Source organism: Oncorhynchus tshawytscha, linkage group LG10 (genome assembly GCF_018296145.1).
Source record: "Oncorhynchus tshawytscha isolate Ot180627B linkage group LG10, Otsh_v2.0, whole genome shotgun sequence".
In the NCBI taxonomy this organism is placed as follows: Eukaryota; Metazoa; Chordata; class Actinopteri; order Salmoniformes; family Salmonidae; genus Oncorhynchus; species Oncorhynchus tshawytscha.
Window position 1 is genome coordinate 52,725,521 of NC_056438.1, and position 22,116 is coordinate 52,747,636.

Sequence of the window (22,116 nt, forward strand, 5' to 3'; positions counted from 1 at the left end):
TCTATGTGAGAGTGTGTATGTGGTGTCAATATGCATGTGTGTGTCAATGAAAATAGTCAGGGTAGCTATTTGATTAAATGTTCAGCAGTCTTATGGCTTGGGGTAGAAGCTGTTCAGGAACCTTTTGGTCCTACTCCAGTTGCTATGCGGTAGCAGAAAGAACAGTGTATAACTTGGGTGGCTAGAGTCTGTGACAATTTTTATACATCCATTTCAACTGTTTTGTTTGACTGTTTATTGGCAAATTAATGTATTATTGCATTCATTCATTTGTAAGTTATGTAACAACATTCCAAACTTGTTTAGCATTATATCTTCCAAATAGGGCATTATTTCCACTATTTGTATCAGTTTCAATGGCGGACTGTTAATTTGAAGGCGAACCGACGATTCCTCTATTGTGGCTATCTTCACACAACTGGAACAGCAATTTCTCCATTCCCAACTGGTAGCTACCTCGAGTGATCCAGCTAGCTAACGAACGCTTCACATTGAGAGTTCAGGGTTGATGTTCCATATTTACTTTCCTACTAGTAGAACCCCCGCTTAGTAAAATTCGAAGAATAATATAGATTATTTTAATTCTACTGCACAAAACAAGTGCAAAGTTAATAGCTACTTTTAAGCTAATTTGCTAGCATTGCTAGTTAGGAAAGCTAACGTTACGGTATTTTGTTTTCTGAGATTTGGCTAAAAGGGCGGGTGTTCTTTTTGTTTTTGCCATCCCAGCCCCCCAACAGCTTGTTATTGCTCATTCGAAGACTGTAGTAAATCGTAGCTAGCGTGCTCGTTAGCTTGATAATATCGTGCGTATTCAGCCAGGAAGCCAATTCAAGGCCTTGCTTACCACAAGTCTTTGCATCGTCGTGCAGTGAGAGCTGACAGGTGAGTAGCGCCCATTGCTTAGTAACGAGCCAGCTCGCTTACTCGTTGTTGCTAACTGTCGTTCGGTAGCTGCCTAGAACTATAACAATATCGTATAACTAGCTATACGATAGCAATGTATAAATTCAAGTTTACTGAAGCGGCTGTCAAACTAATTTAGCAAGTTAGCCAACTAACGCGGGTTGCTTGTTGTGCGTTGTTTTTAGCAAATACATTGCTAGCTAACGTTAGCTAGTAAACTCCCCACGTTATAATCTTGCTACTTTTAGCTACGTAACGTTAACTACATGAGTATGGAAGTGGCTGCGTTTGCTAACGTTAGCTACTTAGCTCGTGAATTGATTGGTAACTAGTCAGCTAACTAGCTCAGTATTCACTATTCGACAGGTAACGTTGGCACAGATAGCTAGTTGCTAAATGTTTCGTGATTTTGTTAGGCAAATCAATGTGCCACCGCAGTGACGTCCGAGTTAGGTAGCTACAGACGTTGCTATCTAACTACCAGCTAGGTTACTTGCTAAATTGGCGAGCTATGAATGGCCTTGTCTGGAGCGTCAGGTGCACATAATAATTGGTGTCTAGCCTTTAGAATAGCCAGCAGGTCCTACTTGCTTGCTTACAGCAGCACTAGGGTCAGACAACATTCCTGTGTATATTAAGACTCTGCAGAACTAGATATGGCTCGAAAAACGTACCTCAATCCAGGGATGAGAAATACGTTGTACTCCGAATTGCCCCATTATCCCAACTGTTACACCAAGAAGATTCAACGATTGCTAAACAACTAGCAGTAGTTCAATCTTATTGATGTAATAGTTGGGATACTGGGGCAGTTCAGGGTACAATGTATTTCGCATCCCTGGATTGAGGTATGTTTTGAGCTATTTCTCGCGCCAGCTCCAGTGTCTTAATATACAAAGGATTCCTGTCCGACCCTAGTGCAGCTGTAAGCAAGCGGGTAGGATCTGCTGGCTGGCCTTTGGAATAGTCTCCATCAACAATTGCTGTTGTAAAAAGGGGTCTATAAATACATTTGATTGATGGAGGTGAATCATGCTGGAGGTCGCCATCTTTCACTGAATGCTGATGATACTCTGCTTTTTCCAGCAGTTTGGGTTAACTTTGTAGTTGAATGGGCTTTACACAGCATTACTTTATAGTATTTTACTAGCCAGAATCACTGTAAATGGCAGTCACATGCCACCATGATTCTAGCCTTCTCTCAGATCTGTTTGGGCTCTTGCCACAATTCCATAGGTAGCTAGTTAGCAAAAGAGCTTTGACTAGCTAGCTTAATCTGGTAGCTAGGTTAACCATCGTCCTGTCCTCACAAATAAAAAAACACACACAATGGAAATCCTCCCTGCAGGCTTTACCTCATTGCATGGTCTCTGCTGAACTTGTCAGCTGGAGACTGAAGTAACAGGCCTGCTCTGTATCTTACTATAGTATCCACAGTCATTTTCCTGAAATGTGTCAAGAATATCTCAATTAAAAATGATAATGCATAGTGCAAACAAGTTGGGTAGTACCAATGATGGAAAGAGTAAAATTGTCTGTCAAGTTGTCTGAGGTAGGGACTATTCAATAGGAACTTGTCAACTGTTGACAGCCATTGGTGGGCTATATCAAACCTATGTCATTTATCACTGATGGCATGTATTGCAGTCACCACTTGTAGTGAACAGTTGTTGGAACTCTGCTTAAATTGCCATTTTTGTGGAGACCAGAACTTTGCTTGCATACTGTACAACAGCACAGTCCTCAAGTGACAATGCAAATCAGCAAAATTGAATGTTTGCAAAATTTCCAAAAATACATTTTGATATTTGGCGTAATTCTGGGGTGTCCAACCCTGTTCCTGGAGAGCTACCTTCCTGTATGTTTTTGCTCCAACCCCAGTTGTAACTAACCTGGTTCAGTTTATCAACCAGCTAATTATTACAATCAGGTGTGCTAGATTAGGGTTGAAGTGAACCTACAGGATGGGAGCTCTCCAGGAACAGGGCTAGATTACGCCAGGGCTTTCCATCTTCCGTTTCTCAAAGAATAAGCAGAAATGCACGAATAGACAATTACATACAGGGTTAACACTTATAAGGGCATAACTCGTTATCATTTGTCAAATAGGTCCATGACACAATATTAAACATGACAGTTAAAGATTAGTGTGGGAACCTTGTAACTGTTGGCCATGATCTCTGAATTAGTTGTGCAAGAAATGAGCACAATTGTTGACTTGTTGAAACAATTGCTTTGATAACTGTAGTTAGTTGTGCCTTGCTTGATGGAAAAGCATCTGTTTAATTCTTTACAATGGTCTGTTAATCCCAGCTCACACTGTCTGTGGTAATGAGTATGTAGGTCAAAGGTCGTGAGCTTTACAGCCATGCCATTATTTTTCTGCTTTGTTTGTGAACACAACGAGAGCTCATGTTAGACAGGCATTCGATTGTTGGGGGATTATCACTTCTTTACAAATTGGATCTACTGGATAGAAAAGGGACATTTCCAATGGTGTTCATACTTATCGATTTGCATGTATGTTTTGTTGACACATTACTAATGAAATATTTCTTTGCACTTCCATGGTGAGCTACAGCATTGGTTGCTGCAGTGTTTTCTCTATGCATATTCACAAGGAATCAAATGTGACAATGGAGGCACCTACCTGAATTTGTTCAATATGAAACACTTGGTTTCGTTTTCCGTTGCAAAACGTTCCGCTATGGGGTGCACTAATGAATACAACCCTGGTAAACTTATTTGTTTCTCTATTCGCAGCTTACTTGGTGACAAAGAGACTTCTCCCTGAGGAGCCAAGAAGTAGACGGCTCATGACTTCTGACCAGGATACAAAAGTTGTAGCTGAACCACAGGTGCAGCAAGTACAAGAAGCAAAAGAGAGCTCTCATCTGGTAGGTACTAAATAGTAGGCTCCTAGAAATTCCGCCAATGCGGAGAACATGGACGGAATCCATACATTTTAAAACAGATTTCAACGATATTCAAAATGTAGGGAATCAACTAAATGTAACAAATGTATTAATTTGCACACGTTTATCATGGCATTAACAGGATGCATCAGTGATTCGTATTGGTTTGGCTAACTTTACCATCACATGTGCGCTGCAAAAACACTGCTAAACAACAGCCTCTTGCTAGGTGCACAGTATAATTAAAGGGCAACTACACTCAAATCAACATTTCTCAATTTTCGCCAAACTCAAAGGTGGTTTAAACATTGTTGAGGACTTAGAACATTCAATGTTGTTTTTCTATTAAAGTGTGGTTTTCTCAGGTTCCCTCTCAAAATCAAACGGAGAAACTGAATTTCGGGGAAATCTAAACAAAACCAGGCAAAAAACACATGCCTTTTTAACTAAAACTATACTTCTCGATCATCTGAACCAGTGTTTTCTCATCGTATGCTTTACAAAAGTAGGGGAAACCTCTCTTCTCTGAACTGGTTTGGTAAACATAGCTTACCTCCCCACTGATGTAGCCTAATTCTATTTTAAAAAGATGTTGGTTGCTCTTCTGTGTAATTGGCTATATTCTCCCACTTAATGCATGTTTTATTGCTGCAAGAGTTGATTTCATGTTTTCTGATACTTAGGCCTATTTGTAATTGTGTTTGTAACCCAATTTTTTGACTCATTGTAGCTTCATGGACTCCAACTTTTCCTCAATTTCAAGCGCCGACTTTTCCTAAATGCGAACTGCTATTGCTGTTTGGCGCCGAGGTCATTTATATAATAATACTTTGGTGGGTGCTTATATTTGTCCTAGTTCACACATGTACAGGTGTGTATTAATACACATGTGAATGTGAATTGTTTTATTTTTTGCATGTCCCAACTCCCCCTGGGATGCCCCCGGAGAATGTGGTCACAGCCAGGGTCTGTCAATATCAACGTCGACCCTCAAGCAATTATGGTTACGTGCCTTGCTCAAGGGCACATCGTCTGTTTTTTTTCTCTCAACTTGTTGGCTAGCAGCTTTTCACTTACTGGCCCAACACTCTAACCGCTAGGCTACCTGCTGCTGCTTTCATCACTAAGTGTATTTTAAAAATTAAGTATACAGTATTTATAGGGACATACATTCTTTAGTTGGCATTTTAACACCTCAGTCATGGTTCTGCTGCAAGCTTTCATGTATTTTCTGTTTCCAAGATACTCCTGTACTGGTATCCCTACATACTCCTCACTTCTTTCACACAATGGAGATGTGTGTGTCTCTGGGGTCACATCCCAAATGGCAACCTATTTCCTACATAGGTTGCCATTTGTGTAGCCTACCTGCGACCACATGCTTCTTAACAAAATGTAGCCTACAGCATACAAAGACAACATGCTCTTCATCTAATAAAACATACAAGCCTTATGACAAATCTATTGAGCGAGACTGCCAGCCACATAGCTGCACCATGCAAGGAGAGCACAGCACTCGTGTTAAAATGAGGACTCCTCATGAGTGCTGTGCTCTCCTTGCATGGTGCAGCTATGTGGCTGGCAGTCTCGCTCAATAGATTTGTCATAAGGCTTGTATGTTTTATTAGATGAAGAGCATGTTGTCTTTGCATGCTGTAGGCTACATTTTGTTAAGAAGCGTGTGGACGCAGGTAGGCTACACATATTGAAATTCCCCTTGTTCGTCAATCTCTTGAGTTGGAAAGAATGTTAAGTTGAATAGCCTAAATGAGGGCCAAAAGGAAAGCTTATTCTCCCAAATTAGTAAATGGAAAGACACTGCTGTCTTTTTCCAGTTTCATTTAGGCTAAACACATGGCATACGTTTGGAAACAAGATTGGTTTCAGGAAAAAGTCCCCAATAGATTCTTGAGGTATGCCGTTTTCACGTCTCAATCCAGGGACTTTTGTTGTTAAGGTAATTATTCATGCCTCCCACCACTCGCCTTATTAAAGAATGACCTTTACTTCCATGTGTTCCTTGTTCACATGTAGTGTGTGATGTTAAGCATCTTATTCTATGCTGCTCTGCTCAGTGCTACTGTGCCATATGCTGTGGCATATGAACATTCATGAATAGCACATATGACCTATTTAAAGCTATGTGTTGGCCCTATCTTATCCAAATGTGAAAGCTGTTACATTAATGACTCCAATGCTGCTGCCACTCACTGGAATCTGCCTGTCATTGGTTCTAGTATAGTACTAGTTAATGCTCTGTGTCAGGTTGGAGATAATTGTTTTCAGGATCTGGCTGTCCAAGAGATGTCCATTTAGTTGTAACCTAGGCTATATGCCAGAACCTGTAGGCTTGTGAGGATGCACAAGTATAACATTTCCTGTGGACACAGCATCCCCCCTAGGTCGTTTGAATCCGGGTTGCTCAGCACATTACCAGTCCACTGTCTGTCTGCCCTGGGTCTGGAGCTCAACGTGGCAGAAGCCTCCCAGACGGACCAGTCCAAATTGTGTGTTTTGTTTAGTATCCTTTTCAGGGACTTTAACCTATCCCTGTGTACAAATGAACACTTCCCTGGCTGTCTGACTGACTAAAGGAGCAATGAAAACATGCTGTGCACTCGATGACAATGTCCCCCGACCCCAACGTCTATAGTTCATAATGAATAACAGCTTCCCAAAAATAACATTTCCAATCAGGCTACTGGGGAAAGGTGAATCACTCCCCTCAGTGAGGGATGGAGGCACCAAGGCATTTTATTGGGAAAGGTCAAGCGGACCTGAAATGCTCTGAAGCTTTGGACATGGTAGTCAGTTATGTCAGGCCAGTTTCTATAGCAGCCAGGTCAGATGTGGGAGTGGGAGGGTATTACATTATTGCATGACTGGATTATAGGCTCTTTGTTTCTCCTGCCTTGGTCTCAGTGTGGCTCTCTGGTTTTGATGTAGCGTTTTGTCTTGGTGTGTGTTGTATGCTTGACCAGACAGCCCATTGAGTTTATAGCCTAATGCAGTGTTTTTAAAGTTTGTGTATTTTTATAAATAGACCCGGGCAAATAGACAGAAGCTCCCAGTGAAAAGCAAAGGGCCTTGTTGCTGTTCCATCAATGTATTATATCACTCTGAAGAAAGCTGGATTTACTTTGTCTCCCCTTTGGATACTCAGCCTCTTGAATTTCCCACAGCAGAGAATCATAACTATCCAAGTTTTCCATTAAGGCTTTTTGTACCAACGATGTCATGTTAATGCAGAATTCTGCATTTTTCACACAGGAAAAAAATCAAATTTATTTCTGCTCTGGTTCAGTCACAGTTAGTTCCAAATCATGAATGTAAAAGGACTAATGTTGTCTTTCAGTTGCACTTCTCCACTCCATGACAAATATTTGCTATCAGAAATCAGATTCCCTCATACACAAACGACATTGGATCGGCAGACAGCGCTCTGACTGATCTCTGTTAGCAAGTTAAAATGCAAGATGAACTTGAAGCAAAACATGAGGAAATGTAGCTAGTGTCGTTCTTTCTATGATACAAAACAGTAGGAAATGTAGCTAGCTTTGTTCTTTCTATGATACAAAACAGTAGGAAATGTAGCTAGCTTTATTCTTTCTATGATACAAAACAGTACGAAATGTAGCTAGCTTTGTTCTTTCTATGATACACAACATTAGGAAATGTAGCTAGCTTTGTTCTTTCTATGATAAACATGCAAAATGGCCTGGCTTTTTAATTATAAGCTGATTGTGTGGCTGCTAGCCAAATAGTGTTGCACTTTTGTCATTAGATTAAAAACTAAGCAATTTTTTAAATTATATTTGCTTTCATTTATTTTGTGTGAAGAAAATGTATAGTTTCACAACCCTGACCGCAAACCACCACTTGACTTTCAATATACAACTCGGGTGAAATGGTTTAAAATGCACATTTTTGGATGGTCTGCATTTTGAAAATGCTGATTTCTAAAAGCTAGTGTGACCCCTGACCCTTGTATGTAGGTTATGGATATTGGTGTGTTACTTAAACACAGGTTCATCTGACACCTAAAGGCCTATTGGGTTTGGATTGCAAAAGGAGAAGCCTAGTGTACACACTGGATAATCCATTCCTCAGGCAGCTTCTGTCTTTGGCTCAGGTGGATTTAACAATAACCCACCTTAGCCATCAGTATGTCTGTTCGTTGGTGACGTGGGTTTGATGTTCTGATGGAGAGCGTATGACTCAGAGGGTAGCCGCAGCAGTGATGAAACCAAAGCGCCATTAAATGGGAATGAGTGACAGCGACGAATCAGCGGCTGCCACGTCGGACACCTCGGCAGCAGTGTGTCTCATTTTTTAAAATTTTCTCTCTCCCCCGACAACCTGTCGCTCCTCGTGACCCAGAGGCAGTTTGACAGCACAGACGGACCACAGAAGCAGCCACAGCCTCAGAAGCATCAAAGAGCAGTGAAGACTATGGGAGGCAGAAGCCCGAGGAGGGCATGCTGAATACGCTGTGTGATGCCTGGGAATCAGAAACCTCTGGAAATAACCAGGGGATAATAGACTCTTGGTTGGTGTGCTCAGAAAGCTCTGGGAATATCCAAGAGGTGATACAAGTAGTCTGTGTTGTGCTTGGCTCTGAATGTGGTTGAGGTGCCATATGGACCGTCACTGTGTGCAGCAGGTGCGATGACTGTGAGCCCGGAGTGTGCAGGGCATGATTGGATGCGCTCCTGGACTCTTTTCTTACTGTAGGCAGCGGAGAGTAACTGTTACAGACATGCCGCTTTGCCTCAGGACTCTAGTATGGCTTTTACCAAAGCCCTTCGCTACAGCCGTATAGCTTGTGAGTCTTGTGTAAGGAATTGGCAGAACAATTACTTATCTCTTGTGAGTATGTCCAGACTTCTCTTTGCCCAAAGCAGTGGTGCTCAATCTGTCATGTATGTTGTCTTGATATCTCTTATGCCAGATATCTATCATTGTTGATTTTACTTAATGCATTTATCATAAACTCCGGTTTCTCAATGATGTAGCTATGGCTATATAAAACAGTTTGTTCTCTGTCAACCTTTTTCTGACAACATTTTGTGTATATTTTCCTTGATTTCTTCTGTGGAACTGACAGGGAAACATTTAGGTTACACTAGCATTTTCTCACGGACACTTGTGCCTCAACTCAAAGACTAGGCCAACTCAAAGACATTTAGGCTATTCAACTTCTGGGATAACTAGTAATCCCAGAAGGGATGGTCTGCTTGCTGTGTGACAAGATGAAGTGGCCTATATCATCAATCATTGTCTGCATGCATAGTAGTTTCTTCATACTGGCTATCAGCTTTGCTGTACTGAGATGAACACACATTTGTGGCCACTGGCCATTGCTATTTGCACATTGGTATTTGTATGATCACACCACAAATCAAAACCAGCTTTATTTATACTGTTCACTTCAGAAATGGTATGCAATGTGCTTTACAGGAAAAAACAAACAATGAAAATAAAAGCTGAAATATTTACTACACACAAACATAAGATAGTGACAAACTGAATGACTAAAAAGCACCCTAAGGAAAAGCAAATATAAAATATGTGTTTTAAGATATCTTTTAAATATGTCCTCAGTTTCAGCCTCCATTGTGTTCTCTGGCAGGCTATTCCAAAGGCTGGGGGCATAATCACTAAAGAATGCCTCTTGGTCCTAGGCTTTGGGATAGTTAAAAGGCCACTGCCAGAGGACCTACTGGGTGTATATAACTTAAAAGCATGTCTGACATGTATTGAGGTGTACAATCGTGGATTGATTTTAAAAACCAATAGAAGAATCTTAAAATGTATTCTAAAGCTCACAGTGCAGAGACCTTAAAACCGGTGTAATATGTGCTCTCCGTCTGGTCTTGGTCAGTATCCGTGCTGCAGCATTCTGTATGTTTTGCAGTTGACCAATGGCTTTCTTGGGTAGACCAGACAGGAGAGCATTACAGTAGTCATGACTGCTTGTAATAAAAGCATGGAAGAGTCTCTCTGTATCAGCCTGAGAGAAACGGCCGCACCTTTGCAATGTTCCTCAGGTGGTAAAAAAAGCTTTTTTGGTCACGTTCCAAGTGTGTGATTCAAAATTGAGTTCAGAATCTAAAATAATACCTGTTTTTTTTGTGTTTTTTTTTACCTGGTGTTGTCTTTATTGCCCATGAATTAAAAGGGGCTACTAGATTCGCTCTGTGCTTTGGCTCCAACAATAAGTACCTCTGTCTTGCCTTGATTTAGTTGGAGGAAATCGTGAGCATCCAACTATTTAAATCACTAATTCAGCTGAAATCCTCTGACACAAATGTGAAGTTGTGTATCTTCTGTGTAGCAGTGAAAATCAATGCCATGCTTTCTGATAACGCCGCCAAGGGGTAACATTATAGATATATGAACAGTACGCAAGGTTGAATGGCAGAACCTTAAAAATGACTTGTCAAATTCCTGGAGAGTACCTTCTCATTATTCCTTGATCTAGCCTATATTCTGCTATACTGATAGTATTCTTATACATCTGTACTCCTGTTATTGTTGTTGAGTACCCCTCCTTTCTTTTGTCTGCTGAAGTGTGGAGGCCTACCTGAACTCATGTATATAATACTCTCCTATCTTGTCTCCTGCCTCAGGAATCTGCCAAGTTTTCTGACCTGAACCCCAATGCAAAAGCATGGGCCAATCACATGCTTAACCTGGACACCGCCACTGCGACTGGGACTGCGAACACACCTGCTCTCCAGCCATGGAAGGATGGCTGCGATAGCAGCTCGGCTGACCCTGGGCCAGAAGGTCAGCCATTTTAAGTACCGGCTGGAGATAGCCACGGTAACAGAGGGGTCGTGTCCCAAATGGCACCCTACTCCCTACATAGTGCCCTACTATTGACCAGAGTCCTGGTCAAAAGTAGTGCACTATGTAGGGATTGGAGTGCCATTTGGTGCGCAACCCCTGTCATCACGGCGCAGCCATGGGTTGAATCATTTATACTGAATTTAGTCAGAGGGAGAGCTATAAATATTACCAACCCATCCTTCCTTCTAACACATAATAAGCAGAATAATTTTATGTGCGGACGTTAAGATTAGCCAAGTTTAGCCGTCGTGGCAGTTAACAAGGGACTGGTGGGGACATGAAGGTGATCAATTAGGACCAGTTTTATTCAGATTGACACATCTACATTTTACTCCTAGCTCATTATGTGAAGTTATTTGTGGCAATTAAAGTAGTCACATGTTCATGGTATCCATTTTAACATCTAGATACTTACCTCACTTTCCCCTTGTATAGATCAATGTATTACTAGTACTACATAACATGTAGGCCTATTGTTTCTTCAACTTAAGCCATCGCGGTATTACTAGCTAGTGTTAACGGCTTTCTTGGTTGTCCCTTTAAGTCTGTCCAGACTATGAAGCCAGTGAAGACTGTAGCTTGTGTTAACTGCTTGGATGGTTGTTTCCTGTTTTACTCTGTCCAGGCTATGAAGCCAGCAAAGACAAAGTGTTTGAGGAGCCCCTGTTGGCCGACCCAGATGAGCCTCCACCGGTGATGGCAGAGCCAGCCCCCATGGCCGCAACCGTCACCCTGGAGGGCTCCGACCCTGCTGCATACCCAGAGTCTGGCCAGGAGGCAACTCACACAGGTGGGATCCTCATCCACTGGAGTGGAGACCATTCACTTGAGTTGAGCAAAGCGTCTATGAAAGTGATACACAATTATATAAATGTTATTCTCATTGCACTGCAACATTGTGTTTTAGAATATTAGAAATGTATGCATCAATGAGTTTGTTTTAACTTAAACAACCTGTACCTAAAGGGGACTGTGTGTAATATAATGAATGGTCTAATGTCATTAGAGTGCACTATATAGGGAATAGGGTGCCATTTGGGACAAGACCTGTGAGTTGAATGAAATGAAGGGTGAAATGAAGGTGAATGTTGTGTTGTCTGTTCCCCCGATGAGCAGACAGTGAGCTCCAGCAGGAGAGCCGTCAGGAAGACCTCCGGGAACACCTGAAGAAAACCCTGGAGTTCTGTCTGTCCCGGTGAGTAACAGTCAATACTATACACTGATTGTGTCACAAATTACACCCTATTCCCTATATAATGCACAACTTTTGACATTTTGACCAGTGCCAGTCGCACTCTGGTCAATTGGCCCTGGGGAAAAAGTAGTGCACTATATAGGGAATAGGGTGCCATTTGGGACATAGACATTGCCTACTACAATACAGCCAATAATGCACTGGGCACACTGTGCTGCAGAAACCATAAAATCTACAGCCGTGCAGCACAGAGGCACAGCTCTGCCATTACAGAACCTGCCTGACCAAACTTTAATTGGCTCTTAGGGGAGGTAGCTAGGGGAGTAATGTACACCACTACTGTTCCATTTATTATGCTGTTCCCCATACAGTATGTGTCGATGCTGGGCCATAGTTTTTGTTGATAGTAATCAAGTGCTGCCCATGCTAGAATACAGCCAGTGAAATATGTCACTGTGATGATGCACAATGGCCGCATACTCATTAGTTCTCTTTGGCCCTTTGTGGGAGGCGTGTTCTAAATGAAAGCTTTATTTCATGCTGTCAAGAATTCCCTGGTGGGTGCTGTGGGGAGGGAGGAGTGACTTAGGCTACAGGGAGTGACTTACTGTTATGTCTTGTCTCTTTTCACTTAAAGGGAGAACCTGGCCAGCGACATGTACCTTATCTCTCAGATGGATAGTGACCAGTATGTGCCAATCGTGACGGTAGCTAACCTGGACCACGTCAAGAAACTCAGCACGGACGTGGAGTTAATCGTTCATATCCTACGATGTAAGTGACACCCTTCTATTTGAAACTATCATTCACTGAACTTTTTCTGATTAACTTGATACTAATAGCAATTTTTGTTATTGAGATTTAAGAGACATTGCTGGGAATAGATGTTTCATTTGGATTGGTTTCATATGGATTTCAGTTGTATTAGTTAACCTTCTTTGTACAACACCAATTCCTAGCAACATTTTGTTCCATGGCAATAAAGTTTTCAGATTTTGATTATAAATTCACTGGACTTGAATATTGCCCTGCCCCTGTAGCTCTGCCGTTGGTCCAGGTAGATGAGAAAGGGGAGAAGGTGAGACCCAACCAGAACCGCTGCATCGTCATCCTCAGAGAGGTCCCTGAGAGCACTCCTGTAGAGGTATGTTCACTGGCTAGCTGCCGTTGAGTCCCAAATGGTACCTTATTTCCTATGTAGTGCACTACTTTAGACCAGAACACTAAGGGTTGTGCACCACATAGGAAACAGGGTGTCATTTGGGACATTCTGTCTGGACCATTTTAAAAGAAAACAATGACTTACCTTCGACTGACTGTATCCAGTATGGCAGACAGTGGAAAGAAATCAGTCAAGTTTCAGCAAGACTAGGTCATTTTCATACAAGCTCTTATGTGACTAGGCTATATGTGTGTTTTAACCAGGGCATTGTAGGTCATTTCCTGTTGAGTGCACAGCACACTACCTGAGGTGTAATCATTACTCCAAACAGTGAAACAATGAAAGCTTTCTATTGGGCAGATTCAGGTAGGTCCCTCCATTTGCTGAACCTGTCCAATCGAAACAGTAGTTTTCATTTTGCAGCTTTTTGGAATAATGATTACAACCCTGAGTCGTTTTCCTGGAATCATAAGTCATACTGGTGTATATGTCTGTCAATTTATTTCTTTACTCATCTTCCATGTTGTGATGTTGACACCCTGTTAAATATGTTATGAGCTGTGTTTGAGTACCCATACTAACATACTACATACTTACTGAGTATATACTATTAGTTAATTTTAGTACACTGTAAACTAACAGTATCCTTTCAGTTGAGCATACTAGCTCTTTGCCTGTCTACCGGAAGTTGATGCTGTTGCTATGCGACATCTAACTAGCTAGTAAGCTAGTTAGTTAGCATAACAAATTACTAGTAAGACATTTCGGGTGTGTTTTTAAATTCAATCTGGAGTGCCAAAGTGCGCTCGTAAATTCAGAGCGTTGTCAGTTTATAATTCAGAGCGTTTCACTCTCGGGGGGCACATTGGACGTTCGGGGCCGAGGAGTAGGGTTGATTTGAGCGTGCTGACCTTACAACTAGAGATTGACTGATTATGATTTTTCCATGCCTTTACCGATATCGATTATTGGAGGACAAAAAAGTCATACCGATTTTAATAGGCCCATTTAAAAAAAAATATATATATATATATATATGAATAAAAATATATATTTTTAAATTATAAAAAAACATTTAATTTTTTGTTTTTTTTAAACTTTATTTTTATTATTTGTAATAATAAAAATAATACTGAATGAACAATTAACCCTTTTTATTTGAACTTAATATAACACACAACATCTATTTAGTCTCAAATAGATAATGAAAAATTTTCAATTTGGTTTAAATAATGCAAGAGCAGTGTTGGAGAAGAAAGTAAAAGTGCAATATGTGCCATGTAAAAAAAGCTAACGTTTAAGTTCCTTGCTCAGAACATGAGAACATATGAAAGCTGGTGGTTCAATATTCCCAGTTAAGAAGTTTTAGGTTGTAGTTATTATTGGAATTCTGACACGTCGACTATTTCTCTCACTACCATTTGTATTTCATATACCTTTGACTATTGGATGTTCTTATAGGCACTTTAGTATTGCCAGCTTAATCTCGGGAGTTGATAGGCTTGAAGTCATCAAGCATTGCTAAGAGCTGCTCACAAACGCAGTAAAGAGCTGTTTGAATGAATGCTTATGAGCCTGCTGCTGCCTACCATTGCTCAGTCATTCTGCTCTATCAAATATCAAATCATAGACTTAATTATAATATAATAAACACAGAAATATGAGCCGTAGGTCATTAATATGGTCAAACCTGGAAACTATCATTTCGAAAACAAAATGTTTATTCTTTCGGGGAAATACAGAACCATTCCTTATTTTATCGAACGGGTGGCAACCGTAAGTCTAAATGTTGCTGTTACATTGCACAACCTTCAATGTTATGTCATAATTAATTTTAAATTCTGGCAAATTAATTCCGGTCTTTGTTAGGAAGAAACACAGTTCGTAACGAGCCAGGCGGCCCAAACTTGATGCATATACCCTGACTCTGCTTGCACTGAATGTAAGAGAAGGGACACAATTTCCCTAGTTAATATTGCCTGCTAACATGCATTTATTTTAATGAAATATGCAGGTTTAAAAAAATATATACTTCTGTGTATTAATTTTAAGAAAGGCATTAATGTTTATGGTTGGGTACATTTGTGCAACGAATGTGCTTTTCTTCTCCGCGAATGCGATTTTGTTAAATAATTTGGCGACGTTGAAGTAGGCTGTGATTCGATGATAAATTAACAGGCACGGCATTGATTATATGCAACGCAGGACAAGCTAGTTAACCTAGTAATATCATCAACCATGTGCTGTTAACTAGTGATTATGTGAAGATTGATTTTTTTTTTTATAAGATAAGTTTAATGCTAGCTAGCAACTTACTTTGGCTTCTTTTGACGCTGCGCTTGTGTAACAGGTGGTCAGCCTGCCACGCAGTTTCCTTGTGGTTTGCAATGTAATCGGTGTCCAAAAATACCAATTATGAAAACTTGAAATCGGCCCTAATTAATCGGTCGACCTCTACTTACAACGGCAGTCAAGCACCCAAGCTAACGTTGGCTTGCTTGCTAGCTACTTCCAGACACAAATGAGACCACTCTGACCATTTTACTCGCCCTAGCAGAGCTGGTTAACCAGAACGTTGGTGACTAACTATGCTCCTGGCAACAATTTAATTATGCTTTTTTTGCTGACGTTTACTGACACCGGCCATATTCAACAGGTGTTGAGCGCTCGAAAATGCATTATTTTGCTCTCTGGTACACTCAGACGAGAGTGCTCTGAAATCGGAGTAGATAGCCAGAGCGAATTTACGAATGCACCCAAATGTCCATTGAGAACGACTATACAATTTAGCTAAGCTAAGAATAATGGGAATAATCAAGTCAATAAACGTTGGGTAGTTAACCTATAGTTAATATACTGGCTAGTTTGATGTATAAGTAGCCAACTAACGTTAGGTAACTAGCTAACAACATACCGGTACATACTGCTGTAATGATATGTTATGTGGTTCGTAAGCGTGTAACTAACAAATTGCCAGCCAACATAACGTGCAAGGTAACTTATTTGAACAGTCATTACTTTGCTCAACATTTTCTTAACATTTGTCATAATTAGTTAAAGCAATGAATTTGTTTCCACTCGTTGTACTTCTGCTGCATATTTTCCACCAATTTCTTCAAATCTGAAAATGATGTGAAGCTACGCCCATTTCCTGATTTGCATTATGGTCCCTAAAGTACGGAAATAGTGTCCTCTGCTTGTGTACTTCATATTTTGGCGAATTTAGTATGACATCTGGGAACTTTTGGCATACTAACTATATCCATACTATGACAAATAAGCATACTATATACTCAATTCACGTCACAAATAGTACAGTTAGTATGAGTATTCGAACACAATGACACATTGTTTATACAGTGTTTAGAGGTTTCAGCTATTGTGCAAGTGGGTGGTTATCAAAATTAATGCAGTGTGACAAATTAAAGGGTGATGTTTTTAGCTGTTTAGAATTCCGAACATTTTAATGGTGTTATTTCAGTCTGAACTGTACTCCCATTGGGGAATATTGACAATATTTGACATTGATAGGGCCAATTTATTTTTGTTTGTTTGTTGGATACAGATACAAGAGGGAGTGTGTTGAAAAAGCAGTGTGCCAGATTCGAACCAATGCTCGAGCAATGTGCTCCAGAGGCAGTGGCTTAGACCGCCCTAAGCTTTTCAATCGAAACCAGGAACTTGCTCACATTTCCTATGGCGTTTTGGCATTACTAAAGGGATAGATCAGGATTTTGACAATGAAGTCCTTTATCTGCTTCTCCAGAGGCAGATTAACTCGTGGATAACATTTGTGTATGTGTCTGTGTCCAGTATGAAAGAAGTTAGTTTTGCCAGCCAATGCTAACTAGCTTACCATATGCTAGACTTAAAGACTTAAACCCTGAACTATCCCTTTTTAAACTTGACATTTGCTCTTGTTTTGCAGGAGGTCGAGGCTCTTTTTAAAGGAAAGAACTTACCTAAATTCATAAATTCTGAGTTTGCCTACAACGACAACTGGTTCATCACCTTTGAATCAGAAGCAGATGCACAACAGGTAAGGAACATTCTGGAATGTCGCACCATTGCGTGATCATAGCTCTTGATTTTGTACTTTTCCCCTGCACGTTTTAGGATTGTAGGGCTGGTCTATGTTTGGTTTACAACCGCTAGATGTGGCCATACCGGATTATATACTGGCCTTGAGCTTACGTCCTTCTCAGCGGGTATACAAACTGAAGATATATTTTGTGCTGTTTCTGAAGTGTTCATTTAACCTTTTTTTCCCTAGGCATATCAGTATCTTCGTGAAGAAGTGAAAACCTTCCAAGGGAAACCTATTAAGGTAAGCTAATACATGTTTTTTGTGTTAATTAAGGTTAACTTCACCCATTTACTGTACTTTCTGGAGTATGGGGCTTCAGAACCTTTTTCTGTCTACATAACAGCAACTAATGCTTTCCCCCAAACAACTTCCAGTGGTTGATAACAACAATTCAATCTACAGTGTTTGTTTGGGTTCATTTAGAGTTGACGTGAAATAATACCCTGGAGAAATATGGCTAATTTATTCAAATCTCTGTGCACCGCTTTGAAAAATGCCTACTTTGAATATTTGTTTTTGAGGAAAAATCTATTTTCTAAGGAACTCTAAATTCTAAACCCCAATCAGGCACGGATAAAGGCGAAGGCAATTGCTATCAACACTTTTATGCCAAAGAATGGCTACCGCCCGGTGGAGGTAAACCCATATGCTCAACAGCAGCAGCAGCAGCAACAACAACAACAACAGCGTTACACATCGTACTACATTCCTCCAGTGTACAGCCCTCAGCAACAGTTCCCCCTCTACAGCCTTATCACTCCACAGGCCTGGTCAGCCACCCACAGCTTCATAGACCCTTCACTGGTGAGAACAACAGTCATACACACACCTACAAACCTACAATACAGACTAGGGTTGCAGAATCCCCAAAATTCTGATTGGGAAATTCATGTATTTTATGCCTTTTCTCTCCTGATTCTGGGAATCTTCCCACCGGTGTTTCTGGAAAACCTGGGAATTTTAGATACAAATTAAAAATGTTGGAGAAATTACCACGATTTTTCAAACCTACCACCCACAAACCTACAAGACATCAAATGAGAGATTTCATAACTTCACTGTATGATATGCTACTAGAACTCCTATAAAAGTAATTGATTTAGTGTTTCCTTCTATATTCAACAGGTTACATCATTTCACAACACCCAATTCATCAATGGATTTACAACATCCCATAGTTTTAAACCAGCGACATCTCCTCTTGCTGGTGTTAGGCACTACTCTCCCAGGAATAGGTGGGTACACTGACATTCCATCTAATGTACACGATACTACCAAGAATGTCCACATGACTGTGCTTGTATTATAGAAATAGAATGAGTAGAACAGGTATCCCCATTCAAGTCAATAATTCCATAATGTGTGCTCAATCCAATTCTATGGAATGATGTAGGATCTTTAAACATTATTGATCAGTGTTTCTTGTGGAATTTTTCAGGAATCACACTCACAATAAACCTCACCTGAGGCCCACAATACCCAACGCAGATCAGCGTGGCACAGGGCTCCTGGACAACCCCACCATCTTCAACTTCCCCACAGAGCGCATCCTGAACGGGGTGCCCCGGGGTTCCCCCCAGACGACGCGGCTCCTGAGCCAGAATAGAACCAGGTTACCCCCCTCCACCATGACCTACCCCAGGAGGGACATCGGTACGGGTCGGGTGGAGCCCGTCAGCACCGACTACTCACTGGGCATGGGCCGTGGAAGGTAAGTGATCATCCACTATCTGCATGAGCTTCACCACCATAGACATCCATAGGTTGTGTCCCAAATGGTACTATATTTGTTATTTAGTGCACTACTTTTGACCAGTGCCCATGGGATCTGGTAAAAAGTAGTCCGCTGAATATGGTGCTATTTGGGACGCATTATAATTTTTCGAGAGAGAGCGCATGGCGCTCATGTTTTGGAATTGAAATCTAAGGCAAAATTTTGCTTCAAATAGATTAAAAAAAATGTCAGTGAATCTTTCAAATGTTCTCTCTCTTAAAGGACAAATATTTATGGTTCTAGGAAAAAGAGGGATGACAACAAGTTTACAGTAAGTACATCTTTTTTTAATATCTCTCCTCTTAAACTAGTCTTTGACTTTGAGAAAGATCCATCAGTACTGATGCTGAAGGCTGTGACCTCTCCTGACTGAATGTTTGTATTGCAGGGATTTTGTAGGTATGGTTGCCAGGCTGGCTTTAGCACCCTGGCCTACATACTGCGCTTCTTTTGACCCGCCCTATAGGCTCTGGTAAAAAGTAGTGCTCTATGAAGGGAGTAGGGTGCAGAGGTTGTTTTCTCTGACTGACTTGTGCCCACTCCGGTGTTGCTTAGGGAGTGTCCACCCTGTTTGACGGTGTTTGATGCTGTTTTGTTGTATAGAGAGTGGCCACCCAGTCACCCCCTCCTCAGAAGCCCCCGTCCCCCAGCTTTGAGTTGGGGCTCTCCAGCTTCCCCCCCCTGCCTGGGGCCGCAGGCCACCTCAAGACCCCTGACAACATGTTTGAAAACAGACTGGCCAGCATGGTAATAGGAGCCACAAAGGTCAGGGTCAGTATTTACCACCACAAGCTGTCATCTCCAGGCCACTGTACTCTGTGCATCCCAAATGGCACCTTATGCCCTATGTAAGTGCTCTACTTTTGACCAGGGCCCATAGACTTCTGGCCAGGGAATATGGTGCCATATGGGATGCAGCCAAGCTGTCATCTCCAAGCCAACATAGTGAATCACTTAGCTCAACATTTCAGCTTTGCTGTCAGTAGGAACCTGATGTGTTGTTTTTCTCATCCCGTTCCAGAATGTAAGTGTTGATGCCAGCGGTGCAGGCGCCCTCCTCCCCTCAGGAGGACACAAGGAGCCACTGAGGACTTTCACGTCTCCACAGCCCTCGAGCCTCCTGCCCGCTGCTCCCCCAGCCCTGACCCTAGCACCAGCCTCGGGCCCTGCCCCTATCCCCACTCCCTCCCAACCTGCAGAGTGAGTATATGACACGTGTGTTTCAACCACACACACACACACACTATTTCTATTTAGAAAAACATAACTTATTTTGTTTTTCATATCATACAGTATCTTTTCTCTCACACTTGTCTCTATTTCCTCATCAAACATGCCAAACACAGTAGATACAGTAGTTGTTGTCAAAGTAGCTTGGGAAAAAAATGAACAGAACTGACTTAGCAGCATTTCATGCCCTACTCGTCTTTGTGAATGAATTGTGAGATACTGTGTGTGTTTCAGGGAAGTGAAAGTTCCGGAGGCGAAGCAGAAGGAGAACCGGGTCTCTGTGGAGCTGGTCACTGACACCCTGTACACCGCTAGCAAATCTGTTCAAGTCAATGGGGCTGCTACAGTAAGTGCTGGTTCACCAAAGCATTTAAACAACCAGGTGCAATTATTGATATTAGCTGATCTAGATCTTTTGATAGGTATAGATGCTAACTTGTGGTTGGTAAGGACCGTGTTTCTTATTTTAATGCATGTCAAACCAGGGTGTGTAGTCAATGTCCTATGAAATTAATCATCTACAATCTAGGTTTTTTTGTGTGTTCAGGAACTGCGAAAGCCCTCTTACGCTGAGATCTGCCAGAGGATTAAAGACCACGCTCCGACACTACAGGCCCCTAAAGAGGTCAAGCCAGCCAGCAGCGCTGCCTCCACAGGAGAGGAGAGGAAGTGCCCTGACGCAGCTCCAGGGGACAGGGGCGAGCCCAAGGCCCCCCGAGAGACATACCCAAGCTCCTCCAAGCCTGCTAACCCAGGCAGACCCCGAGAGATCCGGAGACCAACTGGCCGGTGGCCCTCACCACCTCCCCACCACCCAGGGAAGGGTCCCAGCAGCAAAGATCTCAACACCCCCCCAAAGTACCTGCAGTAACCCCCAACTGCAATAAAGTCAATTTCAAAACAAATGTGTGAGAGGAAAAAAATCTGGAAAAAGTCAGGGCTATTGAAATACAACCTATCCCAAAATCATCAGTCAGTCATAGCATAGAGAGGATGTGTTTCTGGATCAGGGCTTACTGACAATAGCACCTCGGTGTGCATGTAGAGAACCGTTCATCTTTACTTATTTATTTTTTTGGGAGGTTTATTTCATTTGGATTTTTTTTGCATTATTTTGTGTCAATCAGTCAAATGAACTCTTGTTCAGATTAGTGGGATAAATTCATATGTCCAAACTGCCTTCCAAGATAATATTGTGAGAGTAGGTAGACTGGAAGCCACCCAGTGAGTGAATGAAAGGAAGTGGATGAGTAACGGAATAGCGGTTTAGATCTTGTTAGTTGTGGGGGTTGTTTCTGTATGTTGTATGCAGTCCTAAGATGTAATGTGATTCCATTGCAGGATGAGATGATCAGTCAGTCATGAGATTGGCGTCCCAAATGACACCCTATTCCCTGAGTAGCGTACTACTCTCGGTCAAAAGTAGTGCACGACATATGGAATAAGGCGCCGTGTGGGACGCAACCATAATTGTTTTTACATATTTACATTCATATGCAAGGTCAACTAGTCTAGTGTCATTTTAGACTTCACTGAAATCCACAGAATACCTACTTTCTGAGGGATTTCTGAGATTCTTTCTGCCAACACGGAACTCTTTGTCATTGTAACACCAGCATATGAGGAGAATACATTTATTTGCATACTGGTTTTGATTGTTGGTACAAGTACCTCTAGTTGTTGCGTGCTGGTGGTTTTAAGAGCGCCAAAGTCTTTATCTGGTATTTCTTGTGGTAAAAAATAAAATGTAGTTTTCTGCTATCCCATTCACAGGAGTCTGTTTCCTAGCCGTATAAAGCACATTGCTAGTTAGGCCTCTTAGAGAGAGGTACTATCAGTGTCAGTAGAAATCTACATGTATTTTCATCTCAGAAAAAAAACGCATAAATTCATCACGTGGTGGCTATTGGTGACTCTACTCCTTCTAAATTTAGCTGTGAAACGAGCATGTCAAAGACTAGTTCAGCGGGCACATGTTGGCAGTGGAGGTGG

General features: G+C 41.5%; 1 protein-coding gene across 3 annotated transcripts; it reads left to right on the forward strand.

The window, feature by feature from the left end:
* The first annotated feature begins 390 nt into the window (after positions 1–390).
* LOC112260425 (la-related protein 4B) lies at positions 391–21,885 on the forward strand. Of its 3 annotated transcripts, none has more exons than XM_024435516.2 (17): positions 391–885; positions 3,670–3,803; positions 10,454–10,613; positions 11,302–11,466; positions 11,793–11,871; positions 12,509–12,645; positions 12,912–13,015; positions 16,962–17,072; positions 17,307–17,360; positions 17,688–17,924; positions 18,246–18,355; positions 18,559–18,831; positions 19,117–19,165; positions 19,498–19,665; positions 19,916–20,094; positions 20,359–20,470; positions 20,672–21,885. In XM_024435516.2, the coding sequence occupies exons 2-17, from the start codon at positions 3,723–3,725 to the stop codon at positions 20,993–20,995; spliced, it is 2,343 nt and encodes a 780-aa protein (XP_024291284.1). In that variant the 5' UTR covers positions 391–885; positions 3,670–3,722; the 3' UTR covers positions 20,996–21,885. The 3 variants fall into 3 exon arrangements, with proteins under 3 accessions (XP_024291284.1, XP_024291285.1, XP_024291286.1); XM_024435517.2 differs by having other exon boundaries at positions 19,498–19,659; XM_024435518.2 differs by having other exon boundaries at positions 19,138–19,165.
* The last annotated feature ends 231 nt before the right edge of the window (positions 21,886–22,116 follow it).